At 44.2% G+C, this 16,968-nt stretch overlaps 1 protein-coding gene across 2 annotated transcripts in view; it reads right to left on the reverse strand.

The window, feature by feature from the left end:
- Nucleotides 1–16,968, reverse strand: part of GTPBP8 (GTP binding protein 8 (putative)) — a 101,421-nt gene that overhangs the window by 12,750 nt on the left and 71,703 nt on the right. The window contains exon 6 of one of the 2 annotated variants that reach the window (XM_044381989.3): nt 7,276–7,410. In XM_044381989.3, coding sequence (XP_044237924.1) covers nt 7,296–7,410 — 115 coding nt within the window. In that variant the 3' untranslated portion in view covers nt 7,276–7,295. Of the gene's footprint in view, nt 1–7,275; nt 7,411–16,757; nt 16,961–16,968 lie in introns of those variants that run through there. The other variant, XM_057306753.1, reaches the window with a different exon arrangement.

Genomic DNA, 16,968 nt, shown 5'->3' on the forward strand with positions numbered 1-16,968 from the left:
TTGTCTCATTTTCCTCTCTAGAGAAGTAAGCCCTGCCTCTTTCTTGACCACAAAGGAAAGACCCTAAAAAGCTTGACCCTAAAAAGCTTCAAACTGTTTGCAAAGCCTCCAGCCTGCCTATCTACCCTGTGGTTCTCCAACTCGAGTGTGGTTCAGAATCACCTGGAAACCTTGTGAAAGCACAGGGTGCTGAGTCCTACTCTCAGAGTTGCTGTTCAGTGAGTCTTGGTAGGGCCTGAGATTTGGCATTTCTAACAAGTCCCCAGGAGATGCTGATGTCACTGGTCACTGGGGGGACCCCATCTGACCACCAGACCCATTGACCGCTCGTCAGAAACCAGTCAGCCCCGGTTTCCCTCAGTCACAGTCAGGGCTGCCAATTACTGAGCTTGCCTCCTGCTTAGCTTTTTTAATGCTTTTCTCTCATCTAACCCTCACAACAACCCATGAGGTAACTACTGTCAATTTTCCCATTTTAAAGAGGAAGAAACTGAGGCACAGAGAGGTTATATATCTGGCCTAATAGAAGTGGTGAAGCTGAGTTTCAAAGCTGGGCGGTATTGAGTGAAGCTTGTGTATCAGTCACTCTGCCATACTGCTTTCATGGTCTAAGGATATTTTTTTTCCGAATGGACGTCTTTTACCTCAGAAACATGGGTCTTTGCAAACAAGGTGCCCTTTCATTCCGAACCTCCCCCTCCCCAAATTTCTCTCTGTGCTGGCTAAGTACAGCAGGAGAAAGCACACATTTAATCTCCATTAAGACCTCCAGACTTTTTGGAGAGGAAGTCTGACTTGGGAAAGAAGGCTGAAGTACTGAAATTTTTAAAGGAAGGCAGTTTTATTGCCTTCAATAACATGGTAACACAAATGAACAACGAGGGAGCATTTCCAAGAATTCCTCTTAGACTTTCGAAATAAATAAATATGGCTCATTTACATATAAACAACTGTATTAAAGAGCAGGGGCTGAGCATTTGAGTTCCGGTTAAAAATACATAAGAATTTTGCCGCTGGTTTTTTAAAGCCTCAATAAGAATTAAGAATCCATGTTGTGGGACGAGCAACCTTTAAGATCACCTCATCAAATGATTCTTTTCCTTTTGCTTCTAGATTCAGGTTTTGGTGTCTCAGGAGATCTCTCTGGCAAAAACCACAACAGGTAACTATTAAGTCGAGGCAAAATATGATGCATACCAGGCAGGCTAGGATTTGATTTTAAATAAAGACAGTTTAGACATCTTGGTGCTTGGCGTCAGCCCGGGTTCCCACACACACTGGGAGTTTAAATCACAGATTTTTCCAGTGATTCTAATGTACAGTGTGTTTAGAGGGGACCAGGGAATCTGCAACATATATTTTCTCAAATTTTATTTTGTTCTTCATTTTTTTTTTTCTTACCGATGTTTTTTCCACCCCAGCCTATGCAATTCAAATGCACCAGACTTTGAGAAACACTGCCAGGTTGTGGGGTGGGAGGGTGGGGGGGATGGTTTTCAGACACTTCAGTGGTTCCAATGCTATCTTCACACCGGACTCACTTACAGCTCTATTAAAAAACACCAATTCCCCCGGGGGCTCTCCTCAAGACCAACGAAAGAGGAATTTTTAGAAGTGGACCTAGACAGTGGTATTAACAAAACAAAAGACCAAAAACAAACAAACAAACAAAAAGTCCCGGGGTGATTCTAATGTGGGGGCCAGTGTTTAAAACCGCTAAGTCTGTTTCCGAGCAACACAGTATACCTGTGTAGCTGAGGGTAAAAAGCAGAAAAGTTGAATACACGATATGCTGAAGGTCTGGATGGATGGGTTGGTATCTTTTCCAAATTAGCAGGAACTCCTTTGATAGAAGACCCTCACTTAGGAAAGAGCTGTTGCCCAGCTAGGAAGCTTCCGTGCGGCCCTCCTGCACCGTAGATTCATCAGATCCCTCTCCTGCGCACGGTGCAAGGGCCACCGCGGGAGCCCATCAGCCTAAGGTGCCTTGGGCGGGGACTTCACGCTCACTTCTGCGGGCCCGCAGGCACTTGGCCCTCGGTCCTGGGCCGCTCTCCGCCGCTCAAATCTGGCAGCCCCACAAACCTCTGCCTCCCGGTGCTTTCTGAATGATATCCCTTCAGCTTCAGCCTAGGGGCTCTGGCTTTTCTGTTTGTTTTCTTTTTTCTTTCTTATTTAAGAAGCTCAAGAGAACTTAAAAGCAGACCCTTGAAAGCTAAGCATTTCTAATCACATAAAGGTGTCTCCGCAGGGCCTGGGCTGAAGAGGGTTTGTTTGGGGGCTTTCATCTTTCTGTGTATCCCCTTCCTTCTTCAAACAATCTTTCCCAGCTCTTATCCACCCAGCTTTGTCGGACGCCCACCCCCATCATCTCCATGTATGGGGCCCAGAGGGTAGAGGGGCGGAGGGGGTGGCCGAGGGCCTGAGGGGGAAGGGAGGAAGCAGCCAGCCCCCATGCTGGGTCCAAGGAGACTTTGTGAGAAAGCCCTTCTCCATCTGCAGCCCAGCCCGGTGGGAGTCAATTAATTCTGAATAACCTAAACCGACAGAGGTATTTGCATTCACAACCTGACTGATGACCGTATAAAATTGATTTATGAATTAAAGTGCTTCCCCTCCCTTTATCCCAATTCAGGCTGTAATTGATTATACGTGCTGCAGCGAAATTAAATAAAAGAAAATTAAAAAGGAAAGAAAAAGGAAAGAAAAAGGAAAGTGAAAAAAAGAGAGGCCCTTGCTTGGCGGTCCAGCCTTCTCAGGGCTCCTCGGGATTAGCCATTCTATTCATCACATATCAGTTTTTCTTTAAAAAGTTACTTCCCCCTTTGTCTCCACCCCACCATGGCTCCCCCCACCTCTGCTATCGCTAGCATTCTCTCCGCCCTCCTCCCACCAGCGATCCTCTGGGGGGTATCGAGCCTGTTACCCTCCTGTTCCCTGGACCTGGACGAGGAGAAGCAAGGAGGGCTTGTCCCAGGTAGCACTGTCCCCACTGACACAGAGGAGCAAGCAAGGGTGTCTTCTATCTTCTGCCTCCCTCTTCTGTCTGAGTCTCTCACCTTGTCCCTTTTCTGACTGCCCCCCCCCACCCTCTGCACGCACACAATCGAAATTTCCTTGTTGGAAATGTTCTCATAAATACGTTTTCATAAGGCATCCATTAATGATAACCTTTTTCATGGCCCATTCCTCTCAGTTGCCAAAGAATAAAGTGTTGGATAAAGAAATAAATCTCTAACTGAAAATTAGACCATTTCTTGGTGCAAGGAGGGTCTAGAATAGGGGACTAGAGGAGCTGGATTTGAACCTCCTAAACAGCATGGGCCAGGCTTTTGAGGTTGGAGGAAGACTGAAAATTATGAGTCATAAGTCCCTGTGCAAGTCACCTGATCTTTCTTGCTTTCATTGACTCCGGTTTAGCATAGGGATAACGGCCTAAACTGAGATAAGGTATGTAAATCCCGTTGAAGTGGGGCTCAGAAGGACATGGCGGGGCCTGCGCAAATATTAGAGCCTACTTCCTTGCTCAGTCCGCTTATGAAGCATGGCCGTGCTGACTCAAGAGTTTTTTGGTAGTAAGATAATCAATGGCTTTCTCCCAACTCCAACCCAGTGTTGCTATTTGAATGACAAACGGAGAATTGGTTTTCATTGCCAAACCAGTCTTGAGAGCAGAGGACTTCTTTATTTTTGTATCCTGACAGATCCTGATGCACAAAATACATCATAACTAGACCCTCCCACTCAACTCACCCTCACTACTTTTTCACCTTTTCTCTTCCCCCTTCTACCTCAGGACAGCCAACGCTGGATCCCCAGTTCCTGCTACTTCTTTTCCTGCCTTAATTGTTGTCTCAAAACCCCATTTCCTACTGTCCTCCTTTCTTGTCTTTGATAGGCACAGTATAGTTCCCTCTCCTCTAAAGTGCTAATGTGCAGTCTTATGGGTGATCTCATGTGAAGTGCTGTTGGCCACGTTTCACACACAGTTAAACCAAGTAGAGGGAGGTTGCATGGGCTTGGCCAGAAGCCCACTTTGCTGACAACCAGCATGATGCTCATGTTCTCCAACTAGGAGCTCTTCCAGAAACAGATCTCTGAAGGTGAGTGTGGGGTGTGAACCCCCAAAGAGTCACCCTGAGAAAACTGACAATTGGATCCTCTTTGGGGAATGTTTAGAAGGTGAGCTATGTGATGAGCAAGTTTCCGATAAATGTTCAGGCAGCTCTAAGGTGCTAACCTGAGAGGGGATTTTAAGTGGAAGCCCCTTCTCATCTCAGGAGGGCCAAACAGCTGCACCTTGACATGGGCTCAGGCATCTTGAAACTTCGTGGGACTACTCCACTGCTGGCTGATCTGCAAATTCCCTTTCTGAGACGCAATGAGGGGAGGAAGCTGCTTCAGCTCTTTGGGGTCCTTCACCCTTTAGTACGAAAAGAAGAGCATGCACCCTGAGGAGACAGACCACCTCTGCGGCTTTGCTAATGGAAGCTCCGCAACCCCAGAAAACCCAAATGCATTTTAATATATGGGGAAGTCAGGAGGCCAGCAAATTAACACAGAGAAGAACCCAACGGAAGATGTCTAAAGCTGAGCGTTCTCATTAATAAGAACGTCCCTTTTCTTTAAAAGATTTATCTATTCATTTTTTAGAGAGAGAGACAGAGTGCATGCAAGCGAGAGGGAGGGGCAGAAGGAGAGGGACAGAGAATCTCAAGTAGACTCCGTGCTAAGCACAGAGCCCCACCCGGGGTTTCATCCCATGACCCTGAGATTACAACCTGAGCGGAAATCAAGAACCGACTGAGCCACCCAGGTGCCCCAAGAACATCCCTTTTAAGTGAACCAGGGAACTTGACTATTTCCCTGAGGCTGGAGCAGGGTTTAAACTCACACAGGTGGAAAGGCAATAAGGGTGGGGTACCGGAAAGTATCTAGCTGGCTGCGGAATGACTTCAGAAGACGAAAGCATTCTGTCTGTGGCCTGTGACTGGAAATGGCGTCTCCAAGAGACTTCTAGCACCAAAGTCTAAGTTGCATGGTGGTAATGGGCTCCCCCAGATCAGCCGAGATTGCGTCTTCTCTGCAACGGTTGATATCTTAGGGCTCATCTCACCCTGGTCTGGGATCAGACATGAGGCAACTTGGATATAGCTATGACCTTACCTCTGCCACAGTAAGGAGGAGGACCAAGAGCAGTTGTGAGGACTCAGTAAGTCATGAGGGACCAGTCAGTTGACAAGCCAGGTAGGGAAAGGGTGGGGATATAGACTCCTAGGAGGCTTGCTTCTATCACTCTGCTTCAAAATCGGACAAAGCTGCACATGGATGTTCACAGCAGCTTCATTCACAACTGCTGAAACCTGGAAGCAACCAAGATGTCCTTCAGGAGGTGAATGGAGAAACAAACTGGGTACTTCCATAGGACAGGATATTATTCACAGATAAACAGAAATGAGCCATCCAGCTACAAAAAGATACAGAGGCACATTAAATGCTTATTACTAAATGGAAGAAGTCGATTTGAATGATTCCAACTATCAGGCAATCTGTATGGTTCCAACTACATGAAATTTTGGAAAAAGCAAAAATATGGAGAACCTGAAAAAATTAGTGAATGCCAGGGGGTAGAGGGGGAGAGAATGGATGAATAGGAGGTGCACGGGGGTTCTTAGGGCAGTGAAACCACTGTTTTCATACCTTAATTGTGGATATGTTTCATTGCACATTTGTCAAAACCCACAGAATATACAACACAAAGAGTGAACCCTAATGTGAACTATGGACTTCGGTTAATACCAATGTATCAATATTGGCTCATAGGTAGTAAGAAATGTACCAACGGCAATACAGGATGTTAATAGTAGGGGAAACTATGGAGGAAGGAGGTAAGGGAATGGAAAGGGAGAGATGATATATGGGAATGCTCTGTATCTTTAGTTCAATTTTTCCAGAAACTTAAAACTGCTTTAAAAATAAAGCCTATTATTTAAAAAAAGAGAGAGGGAGAGCCCTTTTTATTCAATATTGACATTTAGCATCTTGTTGGAAAGATCCTACGTAAATGCCAATTTATTTGATCATTCTTAATGAAAGGCAGAAATGACTTCTGAAGACATAAAAACAGCTTGCTAATATGTAGAAAAAGATTCGGGCTGCAATAGCGACACTGTTGGTGTTGCTCAGTAACTCGGAGGAGCCGAGGAGCCGTCCCCACACTGGTGCCACGTCCCACGCTCAGGACTGTCCACAGGGTGCAGCAGTGCTCTCACAAGCAAAATCTGATCCTCTTTAAGCAGTGACTTCCTCTGACCTTCCAAAGACAAAGAGAATGAAAGGTCCAAATTCCCACTTGTGGAAAGAAGGGCAATCTGCAGAGAATGGATGAACGGTTGTTGAAACCACAAGAATGAGATCCTGGAATCAGTGCTGCCGTGATGGCCCAGTCCAAGATTCCTGGCAAGTCACAGAGCCACATCGATGCTTTTCTTTGAACATCTTCACCTCACGCCCAATGGGTTTGCTTGCCATTCTCAGTGCAGACGTTTCTTCTGAACTCTTGCCCACAAATGGTACAGAAAAGGTTTTTCCTTTTGTTTAGACGAAACCCAATCTTAACCTCTGTGACTTCTGCATCTTCGAAAATTCTGGACAGTCAGCCTGAGCTCCTGTCCTGACCTAGGATTACCTTCCTACCTGCCAGACTGTGGCCCAGGCCAGACCAATTTCTCTCCTATTGTTGCTGTGATACTTTGTCTACTTGGCCTAGTTTCCCAATCAAGTCACTGCCCTTACACTCAGTGATCAGACTTCAGGGAAATATGTCATTTATATATGGGAGTCTCTCGAATGCAGCTCAAGAAATTTGTCTGACCTATAAAATAAGACTCTGAAGAAAAAGAATAGTTCTTTTCCTTGGAACCTGGTCCTCTAGCTAAGACGTATGTAAATTAAATGAATAGAGAACAGTTTCAAGCCAAGATAATAAACAAGGGCTTGGCACTGAGGTACTGTCTGTCCATGTAAGTGCCAAGAGGATTCAAAGAAAGGAATAGATACCTGTGGGAAAGCCTTGTCAGTGAAAACTTTTGGGAAAAACTGATATGTAAGATCTAAAAGGAGACTCATTTGTTCTAATGTACACATTTTCCTTGGCCTAGCAGAGTGATTAAAAACAATTGTGGTTTCGGTGTTCAGGAAAAGATAGGATAAAATAGTAAAACCAAACTGGGGAAGCAGAGGAAACACAAAGGAAAAGTAAAAAATTTCACCAACCGTGTATTTTTTCAGTTGAGTTATCCGGTACACATTTCCTGCTTGATGGGATTATGAAGCTTTAAACCAGGTGATTTCAGAACACCTCCCGTATCATCCTTGTCTTCTCCTTCCAGCTTGCCTTCGCTTCTAGTTCTGTTGGAATAGGAAATTAGTAGGATAAAGATGAAGACGTGACTCACCAAATTAAAGGTGCCAAACATAACTCAAAGAGTCTCAAATAAGACATTGTCAATCGTGTCGAATTCAGGGCAGACATGGAGAGGGTGGGGGAGGGAAGTGGAAGAAGAAGAGCCATATTGACTGTGTTTTAAAAGGTAAGTTTGCTTTCAACTCTGCAAATAAATGGGCCATCAGAAAACCTGATGTGTGGCCATCACCTCTAAAGACTGGAAAACAACCATGTACTCAGAACACGGTTTATGTCATTAATATTCTCTCTTTGGAAGAGGAAGACAATGGTACTGCAAGAGTATCGTGATAATTAAAAAAAAACAGATGCATATAAAGCATTTAGACAGTGCCTGGCACATAGGAAGTACTATAGTATCAACTTTTATTATTCATATGTGACAAATAAACACAAAGGGTAAAAAAAAAAAAAGCAAACAAAAACCCAGTCACTCTTAACATTTGATTGGTATATTATTTTTTAGTAACCACATATTTGCTCTTTCCAAAATAAATGATATCTAGGATGGAAATGAGACAGTTTAAATGAATGCTGGTTTGGGTTTAATAACAAATTCATGTTTTTGTTCGGATGAGGAAATAAACCTTAATAATTACATTAAAATGACCTTTGATTGCCATCATGATATTAAGATGTCCAAGACAGGCGAATGTTTAGACTGTTTAAAAACACCCTACTTTTTTTCTGATTAAAGCCTGGTTTAAGAGGATAAACCAGTATCACTAGAAATGGGGGTTCGTTCCAACAGAAGAACCTTCTTTTGACCTGGGGGCCAATGTTCCAAACCTGCTGGAAGAGTGAGTTGTCCAGCTCTTTGAGTTTCCCTGGTGGCCCCCACAAGCACTTGTGCCACACCAAAGCTCCCCTTGCTCTGGAGGGATGTCCTTGCCATAGAATGGCCCCTGCTGGTTGAGCCACACACTGGAAGATGCCTGCAGGAGGAAAGGGTCCCTGATGTGCTCCTCCAAAGCTGTGCATTCAGTGGAGGAAAAGAACAGCTGGCTAGAGAACTCAGCCTTCCTGGCTAGTTGGAAAGGAACATCCCTGAGAGTACCTCATTGAATTCTTCTTATTTCCTCCCATGAAACTGAAAAGTGGGGATACGCAGTATCTTGGCTGCTTGAATGATGTCTCTTCTATTTCTTCCAGCTGTCAACATCTGTGCATCTAAAAGACTGCTTCAGTCCTTAGTCCTTCACGGTTACCTCGGTGAGGGAGATCCTTCACATCATAGGTCAACCTCCAATCTTCTTTTAAACAGACACATTTCAGCTCCCCAAAATTACTTTTTCTCAAAGTACTGGTACTTTGCTTCTCTGATTTCCTACAGATATTCCACAGGAATATTCCGGAGCCAAGTCTTCCATTAAAAGATGCTTGGACAATGGAGCAGCAACCTGAGGAGGAAAGAGTCGGAACTACTGCATGGACATAACTCATCTCCACAGAAGGTCATGAGCAGTTGGAGGGCAGTGAAATTTTAGGGAAAAGCAGGCTTGTAAGAAAAATGTGCAGAAAATTTATTTTGAATATCAAAAGGCCAAAATTAATTTTAAAAGTTATTTTTGTATGAAAAGTCGAATGTTTATGCAAATATTATTTTTGAAATGAAGAATACGTGCAGGAAGGTGAGGCCAGTAATAAAAGAAAAGAAGAGAACTAAAAGTCAAAAGCATCTGTTTGTAGATGACCTGATAAACAGTTCTGGCTTTGAAAACAACTTGGAATTCTTAAAAGTTACTTCAACGTGTGTAACCTCATGTGAGAGTCAGAGGTAACTGCTTTTATTTTTATTGAGTCTCTCTACTATTGAAGACTATGTCCTACAAAGGTACGGATTTTGAAAATATCAAAGTCCTCAGAAGCTAATTCACCATGGCTCTGTGGTAAATCAGTCTTCAAGGTGTGATAATGGTGCATCTTTTCCAATTTTCTGTTTGGGCTAAACAATTTTAGCACGTAAACATCATCATTAATCGAAGGACAAAAAATGAACATCCCCTCTTAAAAAAAAACACAAGACTCTCAATAAATAAGATCCATTGTAAAATTGGAAATTTGGTTTCAGCTCTGAGGATGAAGCTGTAAAGAGTTGGCCACTTTTGATTCTGAAGTGGGCCTTTGTCGCTGTCTTCTGAACCCCTGGAATAAAGAGGGTTGATTTGCGACGGAATCTCCAGAGCCTGCAGTCATATATTACAATATGTTGTAAATCCACAGGGTACAATATAGATTTCACAGGGGGCCCTGGGGTTAATTGAAATTCCATCTGTTTCTTCTCTGTGGCAAACTTAGTATCCTGGGATATTAGCTCAGGAGAAGATATGACATTTACAACTTTTTAAGTTTTAGGCTAAAATAGAAGCTTGCCTAAATCGGCTCCTCCCTGCTTTCTACATCCTACCTTCAATTTAAAAAAAAGTTTACAAGACTGCCTTTATTTTCCCCACAGCTGCCCCTGAGGCAGCCCCCCCTTCTTTCCAGTGCATGCCGGGCAATGCCATGTATTCTTAGACTCCCAATGGCCCCCATTACTGTCAATTAGTTACGGAATGCTACAGGGATTCATGCCTGACAGCTCGGGTAAAGGCAGGAGAAATGGGCCCAGTAGGGAGCGAGGGGCCTGATTCTTTTTTGTGCACAAGAAATACCTTTCTCAGCAAAGCTTTTAATGGCCTTCCCTTCATTCTTTCCCTCTGCTCTAGCGCTGCGCCCCCCATGATCCCAACACATCATATACACATGCGCTCCTGTAGTCACACACTGACATGTTTGTGTGAATATTGCCCAGGACTGTGAGAACTCTCTGAGCAGGAGGCTCTGAAATGTCCTTCTAACCCTGAAAATTACAGAGCTTTAACATTCCAGTATATATCTTCGCTATAATCTGATTCCTAACTTCCTCTCTTCTGAAGGTTTCTTGTTACCAAGTGCCTCTTTTGCCTCTGGCTTTTTAGCATATTTTCCTTCTGCAGTTCTCCTCCTTCCAAAGAAGAAATGTGTTCTCTCTGGCCACAGACTCTGGGTCGGGAGCCCACTGCACTGTGCGGTCACTGAGTTGGGCAGGCGATGGTACTTGGCATCTCCTGCCCCTCCCAGGTCTTTCTGATGTCTTTCTCTACCTCTTGCCTTCCTCTCCTCTACTTTCCCACCATTTCCCTTTCCTCCTCCTATCTGTGCCTAGATCATTCCACTTACCCTGAAGACTTGACTCCAGGGGTTTAGTTTTACTCATTTTTGTTCTCTCTTTTCCCTTCCTTATTCACCCCAAGTATTTACCATAACAGGACAAAAGACTTTGTTTTGTTCACCAACGTATCTGTACTCCATAGACCAGCACCTGCCACAAGTAGGAGCTCAGTAATATGTGTTGAAAATGAATGCATGCATACAAAAGCATTTAATGCCAGTGGTGGCACTCAGGGTTAAGGAGAACCCAGCATCACATCAAAATGGTCTTCCTGTTCCTGGTCTGCTGTCTTTGCTCTTTTGTAGGAGTACCAGCCTTTTCTTTCCATTTAAAACAAAGATACACCTAGGAAAATCCTACTAGGAAGATAACAAGTCCCAATAGGAAATAAAACAATGCTTAAAGTGATTATACTTCTCTCATGGGTTTGAAAAAGATGACAGAGCAAAGGGAGGAGACAATGACACACTAGAGAAAAACACTCTCTGGGCAATTCATGCCCAGATTATAGATTGTTCCAGGCCCTTCCTCTCTCGGAGCCCAGTCTAGTGCAGGGTGTTGAGGAGTCACCCAAGGGCAGTGGCAGGAAGACACTTTCAGCCCATCTAATCCAGACGTCTATAAAGGGCAGAGGAAAGATCCAGAAGAGGGCAATATAATGGAAACAGTGAGGAACATAAACATTGGAGGGATTTCTTGAGCTCAAGAGTAAGGCTGCAGGCATCCCTTTCCAGGCTCTTGCGGTCTTGGGGAGTAGTGGGTAGACACTGCCCACAGCAGGACTCTGATCTGCAAAATGCAGCTATTTTATATGGTCAACCCATCATGAGCCACATATTGCTTAAAGATTTCTGCAGATTCATCAAGCTTCGTATTTATGCCATCTGAGAGATATTTCCCATTGCTGTCTGCTTATCAAATCTGCTTTACTTCAGTGCTTTTCAAATGTGAATGTAATCCCATGGAAGTGCCGATTCTGTGGTGTGTCCTGAGACTCTGCATTTCTAACAAGCTCCCAGGTGAGCCGTTATTGCTGGTCCACTGACACACTGAATAGCAAGACTTTACTTCGTCATCTTGGCAAGAAGTAGAGAGGGCTTTGTAAAGATGGATGGACTCTAACCCGAATTAAAGATGCCAAAGTCTCATGAATAAAGATTTTGATTCCTCAGATAAGAAAAAAGATATACATATGTATGATTCTCATATCTTTCCTTTTTGGTGAGTATAGGAGGTGCTTGGAAATAGTCAATGAACTCATGAGCTAGATATGCTAACGCTGTTGGTCCAGTGTAAATTTCAATGCTTTTCTACTCACTTGAACAAGAATTCTATTACAAAGTTTCAATTTTGTTTATGTTTATTTTAAACAGTAGAGTTACTTCATCAGGAAGAAAGAAATAAGTCACTGTATGATAAATGAATGAGGTTACTTGGAAGAGAGTATGATCAGCTGTCTACCTTGCTTCTTTCCTACCTGCTAAAGAAGAGGCAAAAAGAAAAGAAGAGGTAAGGTACATAATACATTTCCATTGGTAGCCAACAAATATGATCTTGATTGGAAAGAAGTACAACACAATATCTATACTTGCATATGGTTAATCCTGCCCACAGTGTCTGCTCTCATAAACACACAGGGTCGGGACTCAATATACAGGGGCCACTAACATTTATTGTATCTGGTGCTAGGTGCCAGTGAGGGGTCCAGATCCAAAAGGAGTGGACAGTCTAATTAGGAATATAACACAATGAAAATGAAGCAATAAAAATGTAAACTGTAACTTTTCATTATTCCATAAACTTCCAGGTGTTTATGGGAGTTAAAGGGAGTTTATGGGAAGAAGAGATTGATTGAGATTGAGATGGTCAGGGAAAGTTTTCTAAAAGGTAAGATATGAATTGGAATTTGAAGGAAGGTTAGGCCAGGAGAGATGGCAACAGAGTGATGAGTGCATGGGGAAGGACAAACAACTGTGTGGAGACAAGAGTACATAGTGTGGGAGAGTATGGGCACAACAGTCTGCTGGAGTGATTTATTTAAAGGAAATATGGTACAGACAGAAATGTGGGAACAAAGTTGGGGTCAGATTAAGAAAGGTCTTGAATGTTAGGCTACAAAGGTTGGACTTGATTCTGTTAATAATAATAATAATAATAAAATAATAATAAAACCACTGGATATTTTGAAAAGAGTACATTTTAACCAAAGTATTTTAATAAATTGATTTCAATAGCCCAAGTGTAAGGCATAATTAGCATGATGGCAAAGGACACCAACTATGTGGGATAGAAGGGTTGTTCTGAAGGAATCATAGACTTTAATGACTGATTATACTTAATGGATGGGCAGTGACCCAAAGGCTTGAAGTTTGTAGAATAGAAAATAAACAGTGGGGGTGGGATTCAAGTTGAGATATTTTAAGTTTAAAGTACTAGTGGGACAGATAAGTGGAAAAATCCAGTGGTTACCTAGAAGTGTGACAGTGTGACCTTGCTGAGACATGGTGGTGACTGACGCCTTGGGAGTGAAGTCATCTCCAAGGAAAAACACGTGGAGGCTGAATCTGGGGAAATGCCCGTATGTGTGGCCCAGATGAGAGAAGAAGCAGAGGCACACAGAATTAAAGACGAGAGGGGAAGATGGGGTGTTGGGCCAGAGGCAGGGGCCACAGCGTTGAATGCAGCAGAGGAACTCAGCATGACTGGATCAAAGGAAGGCCCTTCAAAGCTACTGGTGCCTTTCCCAGTGTGGACAACACAGAGTGGAAGGATGGAAACCAGCTGACAGGAGATTAAGCGGTGAGCAAGTCATAACAAAGTCAGAATTTATGGACTTCCCTTTAGATAAAAGGAAAAATTGAATGGAAACTGAGGGGGAAATTAAGACAAGTGCTTTTGTTGTTTTTTCATTTATTATCATGGTGACGAGATTTCTTTGCTTATTGATTAAGGGAAAGGAAAAAAGGGGAGAGAAAAAGCATGGTATCTGAAAAACTGCAGAGGGACAGGAATTTGAAGTGGTAAAATCCTGAAGGAGATAGGCCTCCTGACAAAAGGTAAGCTCTATAAATGGCAGCAAGACAGAACAAAACAAAACAAACCTAAACCAAAAAACTCCCCAAACAACCCTGTCTCCATATATTTGAAAGAAAAGGGGTACAGGCTCCTGGGAGTCCTATCACCTCAATTATGTGAGACTGTTTTCAAGTTCTGGGTATGGAGGTAAAGTAGAAGAATGGACACTGTTTGGACTGGCCATCGTATGAGGAAATCGGCAAAAGGTGAATAAAAAGTATTGCCAAACAACAGCTGAGATGAACCTTAATTGGCCAAATAAACACAAACACACACCTGAAGACAGGACACTGTGGGTATGACTCAGGGATGTGGAACCAACACAACAGACTGGGGACAGTGAAGCACCGGAACGCACGCGGCTAATAACCTCAACCGGCATGATCCAGAAAGTATGGCTTAGCGACAAGAGGAAGATGATTGAGAATGCTGAACAAGAGCTACCATTGAAAAAGCGCTTGTGGGGAGTCAGGCAAAGGACAATAACTCACTGAGCACTGTATGGCCCCCACTTGGCTTGGACACGCTGGGGGTACAGAAGAATCACCAGGCAGTGTTCCTGCCCTCAGGGAGCTGCAGCGTAGTCAGGGAGCAGAGATGAGCGCGATCGAACCCTAAGAGCACATCCACACTGTGCAGTGGAGACAGGCCGTTAAGTACCATGAGGAAGAGTTGGTTGGAGAAGAGCCGGCTGAGAAGTAGCCAGGGCGACAGAATGGGAGTGGCCCCCCATCCTCCGGTCTTCACATCCTCACCAATGGTTGCAGCCAAGCTGTACAGAGCTGTACCTGCAAGATGGGAAATGGAGCCAAGGAAAGGGTGGCTGTGATCTTCGTATCATGTGAAGGAGACCTGAAAGCTGTACCCTCCCTGCTCAGAGAAAGATCTGAAAGCAATGCTCATCACCCTTCTGTGCTGGTGTGGGGTGCTTTGCTCAGCAGAGCAAGCTGTGTTACGAGGAAGAAATGAGGTTTGGGAGAGGAGAGAAGTCTGGAGTCCTTTTTAAAAATCTTTTTTATTTATTTTTCCCCAATTTTGTTGAGATATAATTGACACAGAACATTATAGATGCTTAAGTGATTTGATATATGTATTTATTGCAAAATGATTACCAAGACAAGATTAGTTAACATCAGTTACCTCACACAGTGATGTCTCTTTCTCCTTGTGATGAGAAATTTCAAGCTCTCCTCTCTCAGCACCTTTCCAACATACAGGACAGTATTGTTAGTAGAGTCCTCGTGCAGTCCATGATGAGAAGGCAGCTTCGGAAGCCACTCCACAGCCCACAGCCACTGAGTGCCTGAGCAGCCCTGAGCCTTCCTATGGGCTGTGGCGAAGATGCTTCCCCAGTGCTCCCCACTCCTGGAGTCTCCCTCCACCTCAGAGCATGCTGTTCAGATCATTCAAGCCTGGGGGGCGGTTTTGGCTCTGCAGCTTACCAGCTGTGTGGCCTTGGGCAAGCTGTTTAAGACAACGGAGTCCAATATCCCCTCCAACGGGGTAACAATCCTTGCAGGAAAAGTGTGTGGCACTCGGCAATTGCTTGATGTTATTGTCATTTCCAATTACTCTCTCCTTCCCTTATCTTCATTGCTTGGTAAGGGAAATGGTAGTTTCCTCCTTCCTATTTCTTTCATCCAGCCACACTGCTCGGCAGCTGAGAGTTTTCCCTGGTCCGATGGATCTGGCTCAAGCCACTGACCATTTGCTTGGTTCTGGACCAGTGCCTGTTATTTGACTAAAGCCCCTCTGATCCAGCACACACACACACACACACACACACACACACACGAGGCCTGGAATTCGTATTTTTAAAAGTTTCTACTCCTGATCAAGACTGTTACACCCATTCAGATTCAAGTACCCCATGAAAACACATAACAATATTGTATGGAAAATAGATGAATTGTTTTTTATCAAGCCGAGTGAGTTCGGAGGTGGCAGCTGCCTCAATCATAGACTTAGGAATACATTGAAAGTGACTTGTCTAACTGAGTACTTCACATTTCAGAGAAGTCCACCATCAAAAACAACTTTTTTTGTTTTTCTGCTTTCTAAAACAGTCTACCCTTCAAACTTAGGTTTGCTCCAATTTTTTATTTTTGCCTTTTTGGGTTGAAAATTACCATCACTCAGTCGTGGATGTTTCCTTCATCTGTGATCATGTGACTTGTGTCCTTATAAGGAGTTGAGGACAAGGCATCCACCAAAGGGGGAGAGGAGAAGTGCACCATAGAGGATGGAGGGAGCAGAGGCTGAGTGTGGGGTGGTAGGAGAAGGCAGGCAGAGAGTAGTGGGGCGCACTGGCTGTGAACTGAATATCCCATATGTACAGTTCTGGCAAGTGGATGTTAAATTCAGCAAATCTGACCCAAGGAAAAAACTTTTCAAATGTTCCTGAAGTCTTGCCCAGTGTCCCACACTTTTAGGTGTGTGTGTGTGTGTGTGTGTGTGTGTGTGTGTGTGTGTGTGTGTGATGGGGGTGGGGTGGCTGTATACTCAGAGTTGAAAATAAAAAAGCTCCCTCTATTGACTCCTGAATGGCTGAGATAAAGAGAACCACATGGGACTCATTGTCAAAAATGAGAGCTCAGAAGCTGGCCTCCTTTTTCCCATTATTGTGCTATTCTCCTCCTTCCCCCTATCCCTCCCACCTCAAAATGTTTCCCCATCCCCTACCCAACCCCCACGCCCCCCCCAATAGCCCAAAGACCCTCTTTTCAAGCTCCCACTGCTGAGGCCCCCTCAACGGAGCCCAAGACCTCCATTCAGAGTCACTGGTTTGGGTAAAATCCCTTATTCACCCCCTCCCCACCCCCTGCCCCATCAGCTGAGCCTCAGTTCAGACCTCACAAAACAAAACAAAACCAGCCCATAGAATTGATGGTTGCTGCTGGAGGACCCCCCTCCGCTCTGTCCCCTAGGGGCTCCTGCCGAGGCAGTTTCTATTCTCCACGTTCCCTCCCTCCCTGCCCCCAGTCCTGCTGGATTTTTGTAGTTAACAAGCGCACACTGTTATTATTGTGCCCCCTATCATATTTATTCCCTTTCAGAGCTGATCCGCACTTTTGTCAGAGGCAACCGAAGCATCTTTTGACATTTTAGCCTTTCTGTCTGCCGGGGAGTGATGGCATTGGTGGCAGCAGGGGTGACCCAGGCTTCTAAGATGGAGCGAGCAACGCAGAAATGAGGAAGAAGAGAACAAAACCCCAAAACAACAGGGACTGGAGAG

Source organism: Ursus arctos, unplaced genomic scaffold (genome assembly GCF_023065955.2).
Source record: "Ursus arctos isolate Adak ecotype North America unplaced genomic scaffold, UrsArc2.0 scaffold_4, whole genome shotgun sequence".
NCBI lineage: Eukaryota > Metazoa > Chordata > Mammalia > Carnivora > Ursidae > Ursus > Ursus arctos.